This window comes from Procambarus clarkii, chromosome 43 (assembly GCF_040958095.1).
Source record: "Procambarus clarkii isolate CNS0578487 chromosome 43, FALCON_Pclarkii_2.0, whole genome shotgun sequence".
Taxonomy (NCBI): domain Eukaryota; kingdom Metazoa; phylum Arthropoda; class Malacostraca; order Decapoda; family Cambaridae; genus Procambarus; species Procambarus clarkii.
The window spans coordinates 26831750-26852160 of NC_091192.1; the positions used below are offsets into that span (position 1 = coordinate 26831750).

Consider the following 20411-nt stretch of genomic DNA (forward strand, 5'->3'; position numbering starts at 1 on the left):
CACACAAACACCTCGAAACTGTACCACAACATGGCACTCATTGCCCCAGAACATGCTTCAAGTATTTCAAGGTATACTCCTTCCTTACAACCATAATCTTTCACTCACTGCTCTAGTCCTCTCTTCCATCTCCTTCCTCTAAACTTTCTCTCAAGCCAAACACATGAATTTTCATCATTCTTTCAGTCAGACAAAACACCATTAGGTTTGGCCAGTAACTGGATGGGTAACCACATAGGACAGCCTGCCCGTTGGGTAAGGGCACTTCAATAATCTTAAAGTTTCCTGTTCCTTACAACAGTAATCCTTCAAGCCAGTAACAGCCCCTCCCCCCTCCTTAAAATCTTTACGTTAAATAACATATTGCAAACTTAAAGTACTGTAATGTAATAATAAGAAAAAAGAAACACTTTTTTCCACAGTCTACAATAAAACTGGAGGATTAAACCGAAACCAAATCTCCTTTGAAGGTATTTTTATTGATACAAGTACATTGGCATTATGCTGGAAAACAATTACATAGATAATCTCCTTATAAAACAATGAAAAATAATAACATTGATAGTTGAGATTGAATACAGGAACCCCAGAGTACTGCAAACAGGCACACACACATATATTTGGCAATTTTACAATTTATATAATTATAAAAATAATTCATCCAATTATATATACTAAAATTATGCAATACCAGCCAGATTTGCTTTCAGTTAACTCTTTGGATACTGCATAACAACCACTGGTCTACATGCAGCTTAGTATTGACAGACTAGAAAAGGCATCCAAGCAAACGAGAGAAGTATATAAAAATTGGTCCTTAACAGGTCGTAATGTGTGTGGAAAATTCATTACTCTATTACATCCTATGAAACACGACTGAAGCACATTGAGATCACCAATATCTACAACATACAATACTTTGCTTGCTTAATTAGTGTTTATTGTACTGTTGCGGAGGATAATGACGTGGTGAGGCAGAGCTTTGTACAGAGGATTAGTAAACAATGGAAGTTTTACCCTCATTCCTGTTTAGCTTAGTTAACTTTTCAGCATCTTTGACAGCCAAAGTTAACATGAAGAGCAGAGGAAAACACCATAATTTCTTATTGACGAAGATAATACCTTGGTAAATCTTGGCAGACGGACACTTTAGTAACTCTTGACAGACAAAGATACCTCAATAATTCTTGGCAGACATAGAGTCCTCAGTAAATCTTAGAAGACGTAGATGGTACCTCAGTAAGGTATGTGATTACTTGGCATTATTAATACAAATTTGTGTAAATGCACACGATTTCACGTTTGTGGTACCTGTGTATACATGACGCCCCTTATCAATACAGAACACATCATCCACTTATACAGTATTCACCAATAGGTTTCCATTCATGCCTACTTGTGTACATATAAATGCTGCATGTATGTGTTCACACATACATAGGAACATACACACTCACAAGCTCACATAAATTCACACAAAGGAGATAACGTTATGTGTGTACTGTTAAAGCAGTAAACAACATATATTTTACATTGTGGCAATCAATTTGTCACTACAGACTTCAGGCGTTACTAATACCGAAGAAAATCAGTAGAAGCCATGAGGAGGATTCGAACCTATGCTCTGGGTAATCCCAAGCACACACCTTGGACATGTGGTCAGTTGAAGCCTCAGGACCCCTAGAGGATTCAGGTGAATCCCAGGGTACATTGCTTTAACTCATGTCATGATGTAATGGTCTAAGGCATGTGCTTGGTAGTACCCTGAGCGTAGGTTCGAATCCTCCTCACTGCTCCTACTGATGTTCTCAATGATACATCATGTTAATGTGATTTCTTTTGGCATTACTAATACCTCTTGCAATCTGTAGCAACCTAACACACACTTACTATATAGCAATCACCACACTATAATATTTTACATATCTAATACACACTTTTAATCCACAATAACAACAATTATTGCCTGAATCAGATACAGTACAGTATTTTGAGTATGTACATACACTACAGATAAACTCAACTTGAATTTACCCTTAACATACACCTAAGCATTTTTCCTTTGGTTTTCTCACAGGCCTGAACACTGCTACGGATCAAATATTTGGCACAAGAAATGCGTTTGGAAAAAATTAGATAATTTTTCTAAATATTATTATCTAACTTTTCTGTGATTTAACTAAGATTAAATTTGTTTAATCATAACTTTGACAAGAAGGAACAAAATTCTAGTATATATTTAATCTCTGAATATATAAATCCAAAGTAGCTATCAGTATCTTATTTTGTATATACTGTATGTGGATAACTTTTGATCAAGATTAAAAAGTCATAATGGAATTAGAGAGATGCATTAATATACTTTACAACTTATATACAATTCACAATACAATTAAAATAATGTTTAACTAGACTTAATATATGACAATAGAACTCAATGTATTGAATGTATAATGATATTTACAAACTTATTTAAGGTATATACATCAAACTCATATACATAGATCTATGGCAGATGTAAACAAACATCATTCTTTGGTTTACCAAAGAGTTTACAGCTCAGATCAAATACTGGAGATGTTAATAGCTACATTATTTGTAATAATAATATCACTTAAGTGGGACTCATTAAGGATGAATTCTCTGAAGTGACTGACACAAGCTGTGGTACTAATTTCCCAAAATGGTAGTGTAGTACTAGGTTCCCATGATGGTAGTACAGTACAATATTAGCTTCCTATATGATGGTATTAGTTTCTATAATGCTAGTTAGAATAGAAGGTAGAAGCAGTATAGTTTAACACCCCTTATAGAGGGACACCTTCCCACCCTGTGTGAGTGGGGTAATAGGAGTGATGACGGTGTTGGTGAAGGTCATTGTCGTGCTGCTGGTGATGATAATGATAAGTTAAAATTGTGATGGTAATGATAATTGTGGTTATAATTGTGATGGTGATGATATTGGTGGTGGTGGTGGTGAAAATGGTGATGGTGATGGAGGTAGTGATGTTGGTAATGGTGCAGACGATGAGTAATGGTGTTGTTGGTGTTGGTGGTGGTGGTGGTGGTATTAGTAGGTTAGCGAAGAAGAAAAAGGATCATTCATACCCACATATTTCTGCAAAACAATTTCGTGATATCAACATTATCCTTGTCTGCAAATACTGTAGCTGAAAACATCATTAGTTAAACAAAAATTAGACCATCAGCATTAATTCCAAGTGCATTGGAATAAGGGTTTAAGATCCAGTCACAATGCAACTAACACTCTTCTGACACTCGTTAGTTTAACACGTGAATACGTCTTTAAAGAGGCTTTGATAATTTTAAGATCACAAAGCCCTAAACTTTAAAAGTTGCCCTTCAAAGAATATTTGGGTGATTTTGTTGATGCACTTGAAGATGCTCGTATGTACAGGTGTCTTCATCCTCGGCTTGAGAAGATCAATAAATTAACTGGTTGTAATTTCCTTAGTTATGTAGGAATGCTCAAACAGAAAAAAATTGATGACACAATACCTAAAACAGATAAAAATATAACAATTTCTTCAATCATGATGAAATAATGAATGTTATATGAAATATTTACAAATCAGAATAACAGTATATTTAAATATAGTTTTTATGCTTAGTTAATCACTAAAATACTGATCAGACAAGATCCAGACATCTGTCATAAGACTAATTTGTTCTCCCAGACATCTGCCATAAGACAAGTTTGTTTTCCCACACGTTTGATCAGCAGTTCATCTTAAAATATGAGACAGTTTACTAGTAACAAAAAATATAACAGTTATGGCCATCACTCTTTAGAGCACAAGTAAATATGTAATAAACATGAATATGTGTACTGTGCTGAGCCATTATCGTATGATATGTACATAAGATTTGATACATTTAATGTCTCAAAAAGTACTATAGCAACACACAAGCAATATATATTCCTCATAGGATATGAGACAAGAGAGGGCTCAGTGTTATGTGAAGCCTCGCCCTCCCACTCTTACAGTCACCAGGAATGGACGGGTAAAATATTTCATATTCTCTTGAGCACACAAGTATAAATTAACGCATGACAGCTCAAATGTGTTCAAAGACTTTTCAGTGAGATCCACTTGTAGCATCCATGTTGATATTGTACAAAAAGGAGAGTTTTTGACCTAGTCTGGCACAACATAGGCAACAACATCAAATGCTAACTCTAACCCTAAAAAACATCATCTCTACATGAACTCACACATTCGTATTGTAACTAGACTCTCTGGATGAATGTGAAAACCCACCCATATTGTACTTGGGCACTGCCCCCGAGGAGGATCTCAAGCTAACTGAGCGGCCCACTGGATGTCTGGCTGGGCCTGTGCCATAAATACTATTGGAATCCCCAAGGTGCCCATAAATCTTCTGACCAGTAGTGCGACCATAAATATCTTGCAATGAACTCTGGTGAACTGCACCTGGTGGTAGAGCACCCTGAGGAATAGGTGGTAGGGGGATCTGTGGTGCCTGGGGTAGTTTGACAGATGCACTCGAGCCAGAAACTGTACGACCATACAAACTCTGTGGACTGTGAGAGTTAACTCTTGGGTTTGAACGGTTCGTGTGGCCATAGATATTCTGGATACCACCGTGAGGAGGTTTTTGTCCATAAATAGGTAGTCCGGGAGAGCAAGAGGAACCTGGGTGTTGAGGAACGGGTGAGTTACTAGAGCTGTTACTGCCGCTGCTACCATTAGCACTGCTATGATAACCACTTGAATTTGTTGACTGATTGCTGTTAAAACTGTTTTGTGCAATGGCCATTAAATCTTCATTTGTATTCTTCTTCTTGGTGTCCTGTTGCTGCTGATCTGTGAAGGAGGTCAAAGGTCTCGTGCCATAAATTGGATCAACGGGTGGTTTGATTTCCTGTGTTAGATTTCGCTGCCTTCGAATGACAACTGTTGATTCTGCAGCTGGGTACAATACAGACGTTGGCACAGGCGACACTGTGCCAGCAGACACATTCCCACCAACACAAGTGTATGCAAAGGGACTGCCAGAGCCCATTAAAGGACGAGGCATGGACATGGCCTTTGGCGGAGTCAACACGTGACTAGGGTCAGGAGGTAGCTGGGTCAGATCATCCACACTGTTGGACCTGCAACATAAATGTTTACAATGTGGTTATGCAATAATAAATTATAGCTAGTTGATTCTGGCTATTTTCCTTCAATTACTCATGCGTCTATAAGCCCCACCCATTTTCCCAAGATCAGAACAAGATTGAGACAAAAAGGGCATCTACAATAGTACGTTCCTTTAATATCTGAATTCCTCCAGTAACAGAAGATATTTTAAACTGAAGATATTTTATGTGACAGATGTTTTGTCACACATAACAGTAAACTATCATGCTCAAAATGTTGTATGTAATTTGTGGCCTTATATAATATTCCATTTCTGAACCTACAAATTATACACTATAACATGTTCCTATGTATATTTAATAAACACAAATTATTATTAAGATTTAAAATACTTTATGTTGACAACAACATACTCAAGAACATTCCCGATGACTCACCTGTGTCTCATGATGTCTGTAGCACCAGAATGGACTCCAGACTCCTCAGAGTTCTCTGGTGGCGTGTTAGAAGACGATGTTGAGACTGAGTCACTGCGCTGGGAGCGATCTTCGTGAGCAACACCAGAGTCGTTACTGCGGGTGCTACGTGGAGTCATCGGGCCCTGCACAAACGAAAGCCATTGCTACAGGTAAGTGTGGTACAGAAAGTAAGTCTGTCATGACAATTATTTTTACTTTACTAATTTTGTGATGCTAAAATTGATATGTTTTCTGGTACCCACAGCATACCCATAATTTACTAAACAAATCTGTTCGTTAACAAAACTCATTATTACTGTTCATTGGAACACGGTAGGTTTATGGAGTGGATGAGTACATTACACTGCTCCAGTCTTGTTAACCCTTACACTGCTCCAATCTTGTTAAAAAGATTGGAGGGTTAACAGTGTAAGGGTTAACAAGACTGGAGCATTGTAAGGGTTAAGAAGACTGGAGCAGTGTAAAGGTTAAGAAGACTGGAGCAGTGTAAAGGTTAAGGGTTAAAAGCTAACCTAAGAATGTTTGCAATATTTATAAAGAACACGAGATTCAATGCTCTTCAACACAATACAGCATGGAGAAGCGTACTACAGTGGCGTAGTGTTTGAATGAGGGTGAAGGAAAGACCCCATTTGTGTAAGTGGGTCTAGTCATACGTAAGTATAAACAAAATTTTGTGAAGTAACATACATCCTTTCTCAAGGTACTGAATACAATGTTCTGAACATTGTGTACAGGACATTTTGAAAATGTGTAGGTTTCATCGGAAAATGTTGGTTTTTAATACACTTGAACATAAACTGGGTCTTTCTTTCACCTTTACAATACAGCATATTCACATTTTAAGTTATGCCTAAAGTGCATTACGTATTAGTTGCTTTATATGATATACAATATTTACCAACTAATAATCAATGTAACATGTTCTAATAAGGGTCCCAGTAGGACAATCGGCTTCATTCTCGACTCACAATCTAATCAGTTACCCAGTTACGTGACCCACTTGGGTTGAGTAACTGGTCGAGTCGAGTAACTCGACACCACAATCGACCCAGTTACACACAATAACTGGGTTCCAATCCCAAGCGGGACAGAAATGGTTAGGCGCGTTTCCTATCAGCTAATGCATCTGTTCACCTAGCAGTAAGTAGGTACCCAGGAGTTAGTCAGCTTGTTGTGGGGTTGTATCCTAGGAAGGACCAGTAATTCGACCTCAGAAGAAGGACCTCGATATAAGCCTAACGTGTATGAACACACACTGGCTGGCTGTCCCCCGACACAATTAATTATCAATGAATACGTTATTAATAATAATTATTATTATCCTTATTATTATTATTATTAAAACAAGGACTTGATTGTAGGTAACGAATCATTCACAAGAACACTCAACCCACTTTTTAGGGATAAGGACTAGTACAGTGTGTGTGTGTGTGTGTGTGTGTGTGTGTGTGTGTGTGTGTGTGTGTGTGTGTGTGTGTGTGTGTGTGTGAGAGAGTGTGTGTGTACTCACCTATATGTGCTTGCAGGATCGAGCATTGACTCTTGGATCCCGCCTTTCTAGCTATCGGTTGTTTACAGCAATGACTCCTGTCCCATTTCCCTATCATACCTAGTTTTAAAAGTATGAATAGTATTTGCTTCCACAACCTGTTCCCCAAGTGCATTCCATTTTTCTACTACTCTCACGCTAAAAGAAAACTTCCTAACATCTCTGTGACTCATCTGAGTTTCCAGTTTCCACCCATGTCCCCTCGTTCTGTTATTATTACGTGTGAACATTTCATCTATTTCCACTTTGTCAATTCCCCTGAGTATTTTATTGTGTGTGTGTGTGTGTGTGTGTGTGTGTGTGTGTGTGTGTGTGTGTGTGTGTGTGTGTGTGTGTGTGTGTGTGTGTGTGTGTGTGTGTGTGTGTGTTACCTGTGTGTCCAGGTGGTGGGAGGCTTGAGGACTGCGAAGGTTGAGGTGGTCAGCGTCCTCGTAGTCTGGGACAGCTGTAGTAGTGGTGGTGGCTGCCGGACACAGCCGCTCTTCCATTGCTCGACGATATGCGAGAATCTGGAAGAGATAAGGACAGTAAAGCTGGGGGCCTTTGGGACAGTTTCTATGTTCTTGTCATTTACATTTGAAGTGAGATGCAGTTACATGTCCAGATATTTTTAATTGTCAATTGCATATCATGAACCCCCCCCCCCCACCTCACAGTTTGCTGTGGTCCAGTTCTTGAAGCTGATCACATAGCAGTAAATAGGTACCTGGGGCCAGATTCACGAAGCAGTTACGTAAGTACTTACGAACGTGTACATCTTTCCTCAGTCTTTGACGGCTTTGGTTACATTTATTAAACAGTTTACGAGCACAAAAACTTCTCAATCAACTGTTGTTATTGTTATTAACAGCCTTCTGGTGCTTCGGAGCTCACTAACTGTTTAATAATTGTAAACAAAGCCGCCAAAGATTGAGAAAAGATGTATAGGTTCGTAAGTGCTTGCGTAACTGCTTCGTGAATCTGGCCCCCCTGGGAGCTAAGCATACTGTTGTGGGTTACATCCTTGAGGGAGGTGAGTCATTAGTCTCTCCATAAGCTTAACAAGCTTCCTGACTTCAACAATAGGGTACTAAATGTTAAAACCTACATTGAAGTAGATCCAGTGGCTTACACTATATGAGCCATGATATATGACAATACATTTATACCATCTGAATAACCATTACCTGTTGTCTGTCAACGTATCTTGGGGTTTCCTCCTGTTGAGGTGGGTCATTAACCTGTGGGGTCTCTGTGAGCAGAGCATAGTCTCCGGCCTCGTCCTCGGAGTCTGAGAGAGTTGTGACGCGCCGGTAAGTAGACTCTTCAACTTTTGGTGCCTTGGTGACTTTACCTTTTCTGTGAAGAATATCACAATATGAATTTCTGATAAAAAAGTCATTAAGTAATTTTCCTATTGAAAATCTGTCTGTGCAAATGGGAATTAAGAGCATGTCATTTTTTTTTTTTTGTAATTGTGATATCAGACTTTAATATTTTTTACATAACGAAATATTTATGGTAATAGATGAATTATAAAACACACATTTAGAAGTGAACAGGTACTCAAGAATTATATATATATACCTGGGAGAGGTCAAGATGCCACCCTCGTCAAAGGTCACTTTAGCCCTGGGTGACATGGGCTTACTTTGGGAAGTGGAGCGCACAGGTTGGCTGGGACGGAGCCAGTAGATCTCCTCCTCCTCCCCTCGAGCACGCTTCTCCTGGTGAGTCTGTAATGCACTTCTTTATCAATTCTCAACTAAAGTTGTCTAATACATACAAACATTTCATCGGCATCTCGGTATATACAGTACATTATAAGTGCACCAATTGCTACATTGGACATAAACTGTTGTGTCTCAGAAAATAGTATTCAGTGAAACGAAATGTCTTTTTGTAGTGAGGCGGCCAGTAAGTAAGTCCCTGGAGGCACAGCCTAGTCAAGTGCCTGAGTATGGCAGTACAGTACTACTGGTATTTGCTCAAATCAAATAAACCATTGTCAGCTAGCCAGGGGTGTCATCCCACAGCCAAGAAAAGCAATAATTGAATGCATACTTAAAGAAGGACAGATCCAATTCAGATACATAATGTCAACTTCACAGCAGGTACTAAATCAATTCTCGCCAAGCCACACTTAAAGGACATCAGAATTAGGGTAATTACACCGTGAAAATGAAAATTGTCCTCGTTTCTCTTGGGAAACCTTATTTCTGAGATTTTGGCCAATTGCATTTTTTGTGTGATTAAATCTTCTCTTGGGATTTTAAACTAGATTTTGTGGATGATGTGTGATGGCCAGCGTCCCTGACCTCGTGGAGTGAGCCAGGTGCAGGCCCTGGCTCTTGGTGGCCAACGGAAGGGTGTGAGAAGCCTGGTGTTATAGTGTTATATAACATTATACATTTTATAGTGCTGGATTTACCCGATGAAGACTGCTGGAGACTGAGTTAGACTCTAGCAGCTATAGAGGGATCCCTCCCATAAATATATAAAGAAACTAAACTCAATGATATTGAAATTAAACAAAAGTCTATAAAAGAAAAACATAAAAGCACGTAAGAGAAGAAATTGAAATAAGCAAGAAGCAAGCAAATAATATATATATATACATATACTCAGTCATAATGCGCTTACCTTTTGTACAACACTCATAATGGTCTTCTTTGGTGCAGAATCATTGATGGCGTAGGCCTTGCCCGCCCCCACCACCAGCAGGGGCGTGTGGGCCTGACTGTGGGGGTCCCCGGAGGCCAACTCCACATCATTGACCAGCTTGATGGAACGAGCCGACGAGACACACGCTCGTCCCACGGTCACCCGGAGCTTGAAGGTCCAGGATGACTGTTGGCGAAGCAACAGTAAGTAGTTCACCTCTTAAGTTCACATATCATTTACAAACAATATGCATAAATTGGGGCTTCGTGTAACATACAATTTAATACATAGGATTAAATTGTACATACATACATAGTAGTAACATACAGTGCTACTAATGAATCACTAACATAATCCTTGTATACTTTATGAATAAAATATTCTTATGATTATTATTATTATTATAAGAAACAAGAATAAAGTGAACATTTGGGACTTTCGTATGAACACAAAAAGTTGATATACAAAAGGCAAAATATCCATAATATAAACAATATAGAGAAACATCAAGATGAAAACACTTCAATAGTAGATGACGTTTATACCTTAAGTGATTGATCGAATTTTAGTGCTCTTTACTAGCCTAATGCAAACCCCAAACGTATTCTTGCTTGATGCGTACCTTGACAGTCAGCAGGAGCCAGAGAACAATCCACAGGAACAGGTGGACAATGGAGCCAATGACAGCAGCTAGAACAATGGCATCGAGGGAGCCCCGGTATACGAGGGAGAGATCCCACAGCAGCGGCCCGTGGGAGACGCCCATAGCCACCAGCACAACGAGGGCGGCGCAGTGGGGCGCGTATGGGCGTACAGAATCTGGCTCATTATCGTACTGGAAAAAATTAAATACAGATTTTTAGTCAAATTTCTCCAAAACAATTAATATACAGTACAGTGTATTAAATACTAAAAAACATATGAGAGGGGGTTATATACTCTAGCATGAAGAGGGAGCTCACGACTTCTCAATTAAGGTTTTCTCACCAATTCACAGCAAGGTTATGATCGTGTGATTGCCCATCCATTTACTGTCCAAGCCTAAAGAGCTTTAAGAAACTGACCAATAGAGACAACACCACATGAATGACAACAAAGCTTAACTTTTTTCTAAGGAAGGAGTGACTTACAGAGGAGAAACAGTGAGTAATAAGCTCTGATAGCCTACTGAGTAGTCGTGGGGCGATGGTTGTGTGGCTGACACCACCGTCAGTGGCTGACACCACCGTCAGTGGCTGACACCACCGTCAGTGGCTGACACCACCGTCAGTGGCTGACACCACCGTCAGTGGCTGACACCACCGTCAGTGGCTGACACCACCGTCAGTGGCTGACACCACCGTCAGCGGCTGACACCACCGTCAGTGACTGACACCACCGTCAGTGGCTGACACCACCGTCAGTGACTGACACCACCGTCAGTGACTGACACCACCGTCAGTGACTGACACCACCGTCAGTGACTGACACCACCGTCAGTGACTGACACCACCGTCAGTGACTGACACCACCGTCAGTGACTGACACCACCGTCAGTGGCTGACACCACCGTCAGTGACTGACACCACCGTCAGTGGCTGACACCACCGTCAGCGGCTGACACCACCGTCAGCGGCTGACACCACCGTCAGTGACTGACACCACCGTCAGTGACTGACACCACCGTCAGTGGCTGACACCACCGTCAGTGGCTGACACCACCGTCAGCGGCTGACACCACCGTCAGTGGCTGACACCACCGTCAGCGGCTGACACCACCGTCAGTGGCTGACACCCCCGTCAGTACTGACACCCCCGTCAGTGACTGACACCACCGTCAGTGACTGACACCACCGTCAGTGGCTGACACCACCGTCAGTGACTGACACCCCCGTCAGTCCTGACACCCCCGTCAGTGACTGACACCACCGTCAGTGACTGACACCACCGTCAGTGACTGACACCCCCGTCAGTACTGACACCCCCGTCAGTGACTGACACCACCGTCAGTGACTGACACCACCGTCAGTGACTGACACCCCCGTCAGTACTGACACCCCCGTCAGTGACTGACACCACCGTCAGTGACTGACACCACCGTCAGTGGCTGACACCACCGTCAGTGACTGACACCCCCGTCAGTACTGACACCCCCGTCAGTACTGACACCCCCGTCAGTGACTGACACCACCGTCAGTGACTGACACCACCGTCAGTGACTGACACCACCGTCAGTGGCTGACACCCCCGTCAGTACTGACACCCCCGTCAGTGACTGACACCACCGTCAGTGACTGACACCACCGTCAGTGGCTGACACCACCGTCAGTGACTGACACCACCGTCAGTGGCTGACACCACCGTCAGTGGCTGACACCACCGTCAGTGACTGACACCACCGTCAGTGGCTGACACCACCGTCAGTGACTGACACCACCGTCAGTGGCTGACACCCCCGTCAGTACTGACACCCCCGTCAGTGACTGACACCACCGTCAGTGACTGACACCACCGTCAGTGGCTGACACCACCGTCAGTGACTGACACCCCCGTCAGTGACTGACACCACCGTCAGTGGCTGACACCACCGTCAGTGGCTGACACCACCGTCAGTGGCTGACACCACCGTCAGTGGCTGACACCACCGTCAGTGGCTGACACCACCGTCAGTGGCTGACGTCACACCAACGTTAAAACAACCAAAAACTACCTACTGGAAAGCGGCTTTATATAATCTACAATTACTTTACCTATTATATAACCACCTTAATATATCCACAATATAATATATGAATAAAATAATCTTACTGTATTATTATAAATATTAATTAGTATTAATAATAATTAGTATTACTATTAGTTATTATTAATATTATCATTGTTTTTAATATTGTTACAAAAGTCCAAGTCCCACTTACTGTAATATGATATCGCTGGCGACTCTTAACCACAAAATCAGTAAACTTTTGGTAGCCATAATAGTATATGGCTGATGAGGATACAGTGACCACCATCACAGCAACCACCAGCAGCCCAACAGTTGCTGGCAGATTCAGTAGGAAGTTCTCTCCACCGTGGAGCTCTTTCGAACTGTCACACACATGTAGCTGCAATATATATATAGATATATTAGGAAACTCTTCCCCGTAAAGAGTTCGAACCCGGACAGCCAAGCTCTCCATACACCTTAGCATATCCACTAGACCACAACTGACTGTTCAAATAACGTATATATAGATACTGTGGCTTCTATAGCTAGATGTTATATCATAATTAGATCATATACCATAGCTGGATCTCCTACCTTAGCTTCTATAGCTATACCTTACACCATGGTTAAATCTTATAGTATAACGACTCTGGCCAGATCTTAATATTCTAAATTATTTGCAGTTTAGTTTTAAATCTGGTGTTCTTGATCATGTAATAGTATAAAGGACTTAGGAAATATATAACTCCTCTTGCATCATTCTCTTGACACTATTTGATGGCCTGGGTATCTATAGACCTCATAGTCTTAGTGATAACTTAAAAGAGACTGTGAACGCACTCAGTACCAACCTTATAGAGTATGGTGAAGGCAGTGATAATGAGGATAGTGTGTATACCATTCACAATCAACTGAAGGGAAAACAGCAGACCAAAAGCCTTGTTGGTGTGCCAAAATACGGATGGGTACCTGCAAGACGAGAAGAGGATAAGGCTTTAACGTTAACATACTAGAAGGTGAAGGGACGACGACGTTTCGGTCCGTCCTGGACCAGCCTAGTGTTTTTCCCTCAGGCAAATTTGACTTTCTATTTCTGTAACTTTACTTTTGCATTGTCTAACTGTAGCTTGAAAGTTAAAGGCAAACGTTTTCTAACAAAGCAAAATCTTTATTTTTTTCTTTAACTGAAGCAAAACATACTTTCTTTAACTAAAGTAAAATATGTTTTCCTTAATTGAAGCAAAATACATTTTATTTTATCAAACCAAAATGTTTTCTGTTAATTGAAGTACAATATATTTTCTTTATTCGAAGAAAATACGTTTTATTTAATCAAATAGTAAAAATGCGGAACAATTTTCAGATATAATTCAGTGTAATACCATGTATGCATTAAAAAATAATCGATAATTACTTGTCCAATCCAGTGTAAAGTAATCTCATAAGTTTTCAATAAACAGCCTAGTTCAGATCAAATGATCTCTTGCTGTTTGAATTCCTTAATGTAATCCTTTGTAAAAAAATATATATATATATTATTATGAAAATGCACAAGCACTACCGTTGCTTTACATCTTGCAATACATGACATCAAGAAGAATACATCAAGAAGAATAAAGTAGCGCATTTACCTGATAGCAAATACCAGAAGAGCGATGGTGTAGTTGAGGAGCTCTGCAGACAAGGGGCTCCACTTGCCATCCTCAGGTAACCTGGCATAAGATGTCTTCTCCTTCCGTGCTCCATCTGACACTCTAGTTCCTCTTCTATCTTGGTGGTAACTGGAATCCTTTTGGGTTTTACGGAGTGATTCTAGCACCGTGACGCGGGTTGTGGTCGCCTTTGGGTCCGCTAGGCTTGGGAGGCTCTGGGATGGGTTCATATCCATTTTGGTCTCTTTGGTGAGGGTTGGCGTCATTTTTGGGTTGGTTTGGGTTGGGTCGGTGTGTAGAGGGTTGTCGGTGATGGTCTCGGGGTTGAGGGTTGAAGGGGGTAGCTCAGGATTGATATTGCTGGAGTTGACGGTAAGGACCATCAGTCGGTCGTTGTGGGGGACGAGGAAGTCCAAATCAGTGCGCCATATCTCATCTGTACAAGCACAAAATTACCTTATTATCTTGTTTAAATGAAACTTATTGGCAATCATGAAACAAAAATTAAAACCAATCTGACTTTCCATGGTAAATGGATTATCATTAAGTTTGCCTCTGTAGGCTGGCAAATATGAGCGCGGGAAACACAAGAAGCGGAGGAATTATAAGAACTTATAAAAATTATATCATATAAAAATTATAAGATTATAATTTTAATTTTTTATAAGATTATAAAAATCAATCATATAAAATCCTTTCTGTCTATTGGCCTACAAAAGAAAAACAATTAAAATGGAACACTTTTACTTATAATGTTCACGTAACAAGTGATGATAAAGTCCACTTAGAAAATATATTATTAGCCAGAGCATATGTTAACTATAGCTGAATTTATCTAACTTTCCTTCCGGGACGCTATCTCTCTAGTGGTCTCGACGAGGACAGGAAGCCGGCGGCTTGTAAAAGATTCCCCCTCATTTGTCCTGATGATTTTATCGAACTGAATTTTGAAATTCAGCAGCGTTTTGGCATTTACGGCTTGGGCGGGTAGGCGGTTCCTTGGGTTTATAACCCTATGGGTGAAAGAGCCTCGCCTGTTTTCAGTCCTTCAATGTGGCTTGTTGAGCTTGAAACCGTTGCTTCTTTATTGTTACATCTGATCTTTTGAAAAAAAAGTTATCAATGTTCTCCAAACTGTTCAGTATCTTTAAAGTTTCGATAAGATCAGTCCTGTCATGTCTGGTTTGCAGTGTTATTAGCTCTGAGGCCCTCAACCGTTCCTGGTATGGGTGTCGACTTGGTTCTGGAATGATTTTTGTTGCCCGGTGTTGCACTTTCTCCAGACCCGCTATGTCCTTCTGAAGATGAGGTCTCCATGCCTGAATACAGTAAACCAAGTGGGGACGCGCCAGAGACTTACACCGTTGAATTACTACCTTTTTATTCTTGAAGTCAAAGGTCCGCTTGACTAATGTTTAAGTTTGCACGCGAGTTGAGATAAGCAATAAACGTTTGGTCTATCAGGTCAATAAGGGTGACATGGCAGCCCACGCGGAGGCATAAAGAGTTTGAGGTCTACATTAACGGTAAGCGTGGAGAACTGTGACCAGTAGAGCTGTACATTAACAGTAGGTGTACCCAACTGTGACCAGTATACACAGTCACTTTACCCCGTACAAGTATAATACTGTTATATTATTATACTCTTGGCCAACACACATAAAAAAACATGAAAAGCATTATCGAGAACGTAGGCATAGTATTCACATTTAATGCATCGATATTTTGACGCTATCGACCACAGCGTTCAAATTCCGATGCTTTAGTGATGTTAAAGCAGCTAACACCACCAGCCCCCCCCCTCCTCCCTGGGGGGGGGGGGCCAGGTAAGGTACCAAGTCGATGCGGGTAAAACCCCGACACTGTGCTTGAAAATTTAACAGGTGATCGATGAAAGGTGCTCGGCGCTGGTGGGGTGGCAACACTGACACAATTTCTTTATCTGTTTATATTTTAGTTTAAATTGCGATGTAACATTAGAGTAGAATACAATATTCACAACCTGCGTCAGACCAGTTCTAGAGTAGGCAGCAGCAGCAGCAGCGTGGTATCCTTATTATGTGAAGCATGAGAGTGAGAAGGACCAGAGGAGACATCACCGCTACGTACAAAATATTGATGGGAATAAACAAGACGAACAGACAAGGTAAAGTAACGGATTTTACTAACGCGAGGCTATAGGACGAGAAAACATGGGTGCAGATATGATAAGAGGAGGCGGAACCCAAGACGATAACAGTTAGCGGCTTTCTCCCTTCTCCCGTTGATAGGTAAGCTCCAACATTTTCAACAAGATATATACCTCACTTAGCATGCAAATACGCGCCGCTCAAGAGACAGCATCATGCCTTGATCTGCAGCCCTTGGTCCTATGGGACAAATATTTATACCTTCACGGGCCCCATATCTTAGGTAAGGGTGTCCGGCTGCACCTAGTGTGGGTCTTACTGAGTGCTAAATGGGCGCTGTGCTTATCTTAGGGTACACTACACTCCAGGATTCTTCCTTGGGATACAGTAAACAAGAGTGTACTTCCCTGGGGTACAGTAAACTGGAATGTACTTGTCTGAGGTAAAGTACCCTGGTGTACTTAACTATGAAATACACTCTTCCCTAAGAGTACGCTACAATAAGGTTACACTATATTTAATAAATACTGATCTAGTTTGGTGTTGGGCTAATGCTAATCAGCCTCTGATTTCACAATTGATCACTAAGCATTTTTCTGTCCAATCAGCAAGAATACTATAATCCTGAACATTATCCAGAACTGAAGTACTCTCTCAGTTTACATGTACACCCAGAAGTCGGGTATACATCACCTGGTGTGTATACCTGTCCCCTTAAGAACACATTAGAGAGCAATACTCATACAAGTATACTGATGGCATTCAAAGATTCAGATCCATGATTAGTTTTCAAAGAACATTTCCACTTGGCCAAAGTCGCTTAAGTTCCAAATCTTTGTACAATATTTTGTTCAATGTGGCGACAACATTGCACCAATGGTATGATGTATCATTATGTGAGCAACCTGCAACAGTTGGAATCCGCCCGGGATTGTTCCAATCATTTTAGCATGAACATTATTTTAAATAAATATATAATAAAATAATAGTAATAATAATAATTATTATTATTATTTCATTATATAATTACATAAAGTTGCTGTTCATATTAGTGCTACAACTATTTCAACGTATAACTAATGGACACGTTACTCTTTCACCTAATGCCTCTGTTTACCTAGCAGTAAATAGGTACCCGGGGGTTGTGGGGAAGGTCAGTAGTTCTACCTTTGAGGAGGAAAGCCACCTCGATATAAGGTATATTTACACAGTCTACTTGTCCCCGACAAAAATAATTATAAGAAAATTAAAAATATTCGCTAACCCTATAGAAGAAAAAAAATGTATTCTTAAATATTCTTAGACTGTATCGGCTAACAGACCATAACCCCAATTTAAACTGACGGCCAATATAGTTAGCGGTCAGCCAGTTCGCCAATCCAAAGCTAATTACAACCAACCGGCCGATTTAGCTCCTAATTACAGTCAATTACTTCCTATTATAACACTGGGTGTTTATCATTATATATTATATATTTCAATAATGTTCTGGGTTCCGAATGCGAATTGATTATGATATTGCCTGGCTGGCTATCTGCCTGGCTGTCTGTCTATCAGCCTGGCTGTCTGGCTGGCTGGCTGTCTATCTGCCTGGCTGGCTGGCTGTCTATCAGCCTGGCTGGCTGGCTGTCTATCTGCCTGGCTGTCTGCCTGGCTGTCTGTCTATCAGCTTGGCTGTCTGGCTGGCTGGCTGTCTATCTGCCTGGCTGTCTGGCTGGCTGGCTGTCTATCTGCCTGGCTGTCTGGCTGGCTGGCTGTCTATCAGCCTGGCTGTCTATCAGCGTGGCTGTCTGGCTGGCTGGCTGGCTCATAGCCATAACAAGAGTAGCAAAGTACAGCGGCTGGCCATTGATCCACGCCGCTCCCAATGCGGTACTCTCTCTCTCTCTCTCTCTCTCTCTCTCTCTGTCTCTCTCTCTCTCTCTCTCTCTCTCTCTCTCTCTCTCTCTCTCTCTCTCTCTCTCTCTCTCTCTCTCTCTCTCTCTCTCTCTCTCTCTCGTGACGTCCAGTCTCCCTTTGCAAAATCTATCGTGTTTACTTTAAAGCTTTCTTTGTTATATGTTGTTTATAGACCACTCGTCTAAAAGTATGTGTGTGTGTGTGTGTGTGTGTGTGTGTGTGTGTGTGTGTGTGTGTGTGTGTGTGTGTGTGTGTGTGTGTGTGTGTGTGTGTGTGTGTGTGTGTGCGTGTTTGTACTCACCTAGTTGTGCTTGCGGGGGTTGAGCTCTGGCTCTTTGGGCCCGCCTCTGAAATGTCAATCAATCAACTGTAATGAACTGTTTATTTTTTCTACACACACACACACACACATACACACACACACACACACACACACACACACACATATGTGTGTGTGTGTACTCACCTATATGTACTCACATATAGGTGAGTACATATAGGTGAGTACATATAGGTGAGTACACACACACACACACACACACACACAAACAAACAAACATACATAATCTCAAAATCTTCCCTCGATAATCCTTTCTCAATAAAAAACAAAATGTTATCCCCCCCCCCTTATAAAAGTTATAGGACACCGTTTTCTATGCGTACGTTGAGCTGCTGGGGTGTTCCCAGAGTATGAGACCAAAGCTAATGTATTCGACGTACGACATCGTATGGAGAGGAGAGGGGGAGCGGCGTCGAGGGCAAAAAGCGAGGGGAATTGATACACAAATCACCCCTCAACTCGGATCGCAGCCTTTCAAAACGCTTCGTCTGTATCTTAGCATTATTGTGTTTATCCAGCCCGTCCTCCTAAGGTTTCCCAGCGTCAAGACAACGGTTAATTTAAAGTGGTCTCTCCTAACCTACCAGAGGACCCAAAAACAGAAAATGGGACAATACGTCACTTTCGCCAGCCGCTTCCATTTTTCTAGTACGAAATTGCTTGGCTTAATTTAACGCATACGAAAGAAATGCAACGTTCTTTGTAAGAGGACAAGTTGGTTTATCTTCCACGGCTACTTCTCGTTTTCTATAGATGCTTGTTCTATGATAGAAAAATAAGCTGTGCGTTTTAAATATGTCATAATCTAATCCATAATCTTGATAAAAAGAGTGAAGTTTAACCTTTGAACAACTATTTACCCTAAACTTAAAACAAATATGCTAATTTCCAGCTATTTTGTAACTCGGACCGCTAGCCATAAATAATATATCATAGAAGTTGTCTCTCCCTAAGTTGAAAACACGGCAGTTAATTTATAGTGGTCTTCGCTAGCGGATCTGGGAGAGAAGGGAGCTCAGAAAATTGGACAAGATAAGGAGGAACATTTGCCTAACAGCCTCGGGGGCTGGGGATCCCTCACGCGCAGTACCAGTGGTGTAAGACTTGCACCATCAGTACGGAGTGTAAGCGACCAAAGTACTTTACTCGTAGTGTTGATGGTGTAAGGGACCCAAACAAGAATGGTTGGGTGCACATCTTACAAAAGCAAGCTACATTTATATTACGCTTCATGATATATATTATTTATTCCATAATACACACAGTTTGTAATTTTGTTACGTCCAATTTTACGTTAATATTGCTTAATTATAGATTCGGATGCTAATTTATGCACCCATAATGAATTGCCAATCTGTCGATAACTTAATTACATTTCTGAACAATAATTCCTTTTACTGGGATCGCACATAAAGTTTCGTGGTCCTCTTAACTACCCCATAAACTAGTTAGTGTCACCGTCGTGTCTATACTAACTTACCTTTACTTCACCAGTAAAAGCTACATAAAAAAATGATAAGAAAAAGAAATGTTGGAAGATGTGAGGCCCGAGGCAATATTTCCCAGATGGCGTCGCTCGGGCCCCATTCCTCTCGCTCCCCTATTGTCCTCCCTCCCCTATTCTACTCCTCCCTTATTCTTCTCCATCTCCTAACCTATTTTCTTCTCCATTCCCTTCTTAACCACATTCTCTTCCCTCCTACCATTCCTCTCAGTCGCCCATTCTCTTCCTTCCCCCATACTTCTATCCCCTATTTTGCTTATTCTCTCACTTCCTTCATTCTCCTACCTCCGCTATTCCTCTCATCCCCCTCCCCTATTTCCCCCTAACTACCATGCCGCCCCTTTCCATTCCTTTTCCAACCTAATTCCCTCCAAACTACTTTTTGCCCTCCATTC

The 20411-nt window shown here is 41.2% G+C and overlaps 1 protein-coding gene across 1 annotated transcript; it reads right to left on the reverse strand.

The window, feature by feature from the left end:
• Nucleotides 1-460: 460 nt before the first annotated feature.
• Nucleotides 461-14576, reverse strand: LOC123755819 (uncharacterized). The gene is made up of 10 exons (XM_045738663.2): nucleotides 14124-14576; nucleotides 13344-13461; nucleotides 12701-12889; nucleotides 10426-10638; nucleotides 9783-9989; nucleotides 8727-8875; nucleotides 8327-8498; nucleotides 7532-7669; nucleotides 5567-5730; nucleotides 461-5140 (listed from the first exon to the last, which is right to left on the reverse strand). The coding sequence occupies exons 1-10, from the start codon at nucleotides 14525-14527 to the stop codon at nucleotides 4234-4236; spliced, it is 2661 nt and encodes an 886-aa protein (XP_045594619.2). The 5' UTR covers nucleotides 14528-14576; the 3' UTR covers nucleotides 461-4233.
• Between the last annotated feature and the right edge of the window lie 5835 nt (nucleotides 14577-20411).

Excerpts from the sequence above, each read along its gene's own strand:
- LOC123755819 (XM_045738663.2), bottom strand. The coding sequence starts at position 14,527 with ATGGTCCTTACCGTCAACTCCAGCAATATCAATCCTGAGCTACCCCCT. Across the intron at positions 8,499-8,726 it reads GGCATCTTGACCTCTCCCAG|AAAAGGTAAAGTCACCAAGG; the intron begins GTATATATATAT and ends TATTCTTCACAG. Across the intron at positions 5,141-5,566 it reads ACAGACATCATGAGACACAG|GTCCAACAGTGTGGATGATC; the intron begins GTGAGTCATCGG and ends TTTATGTTGCAG.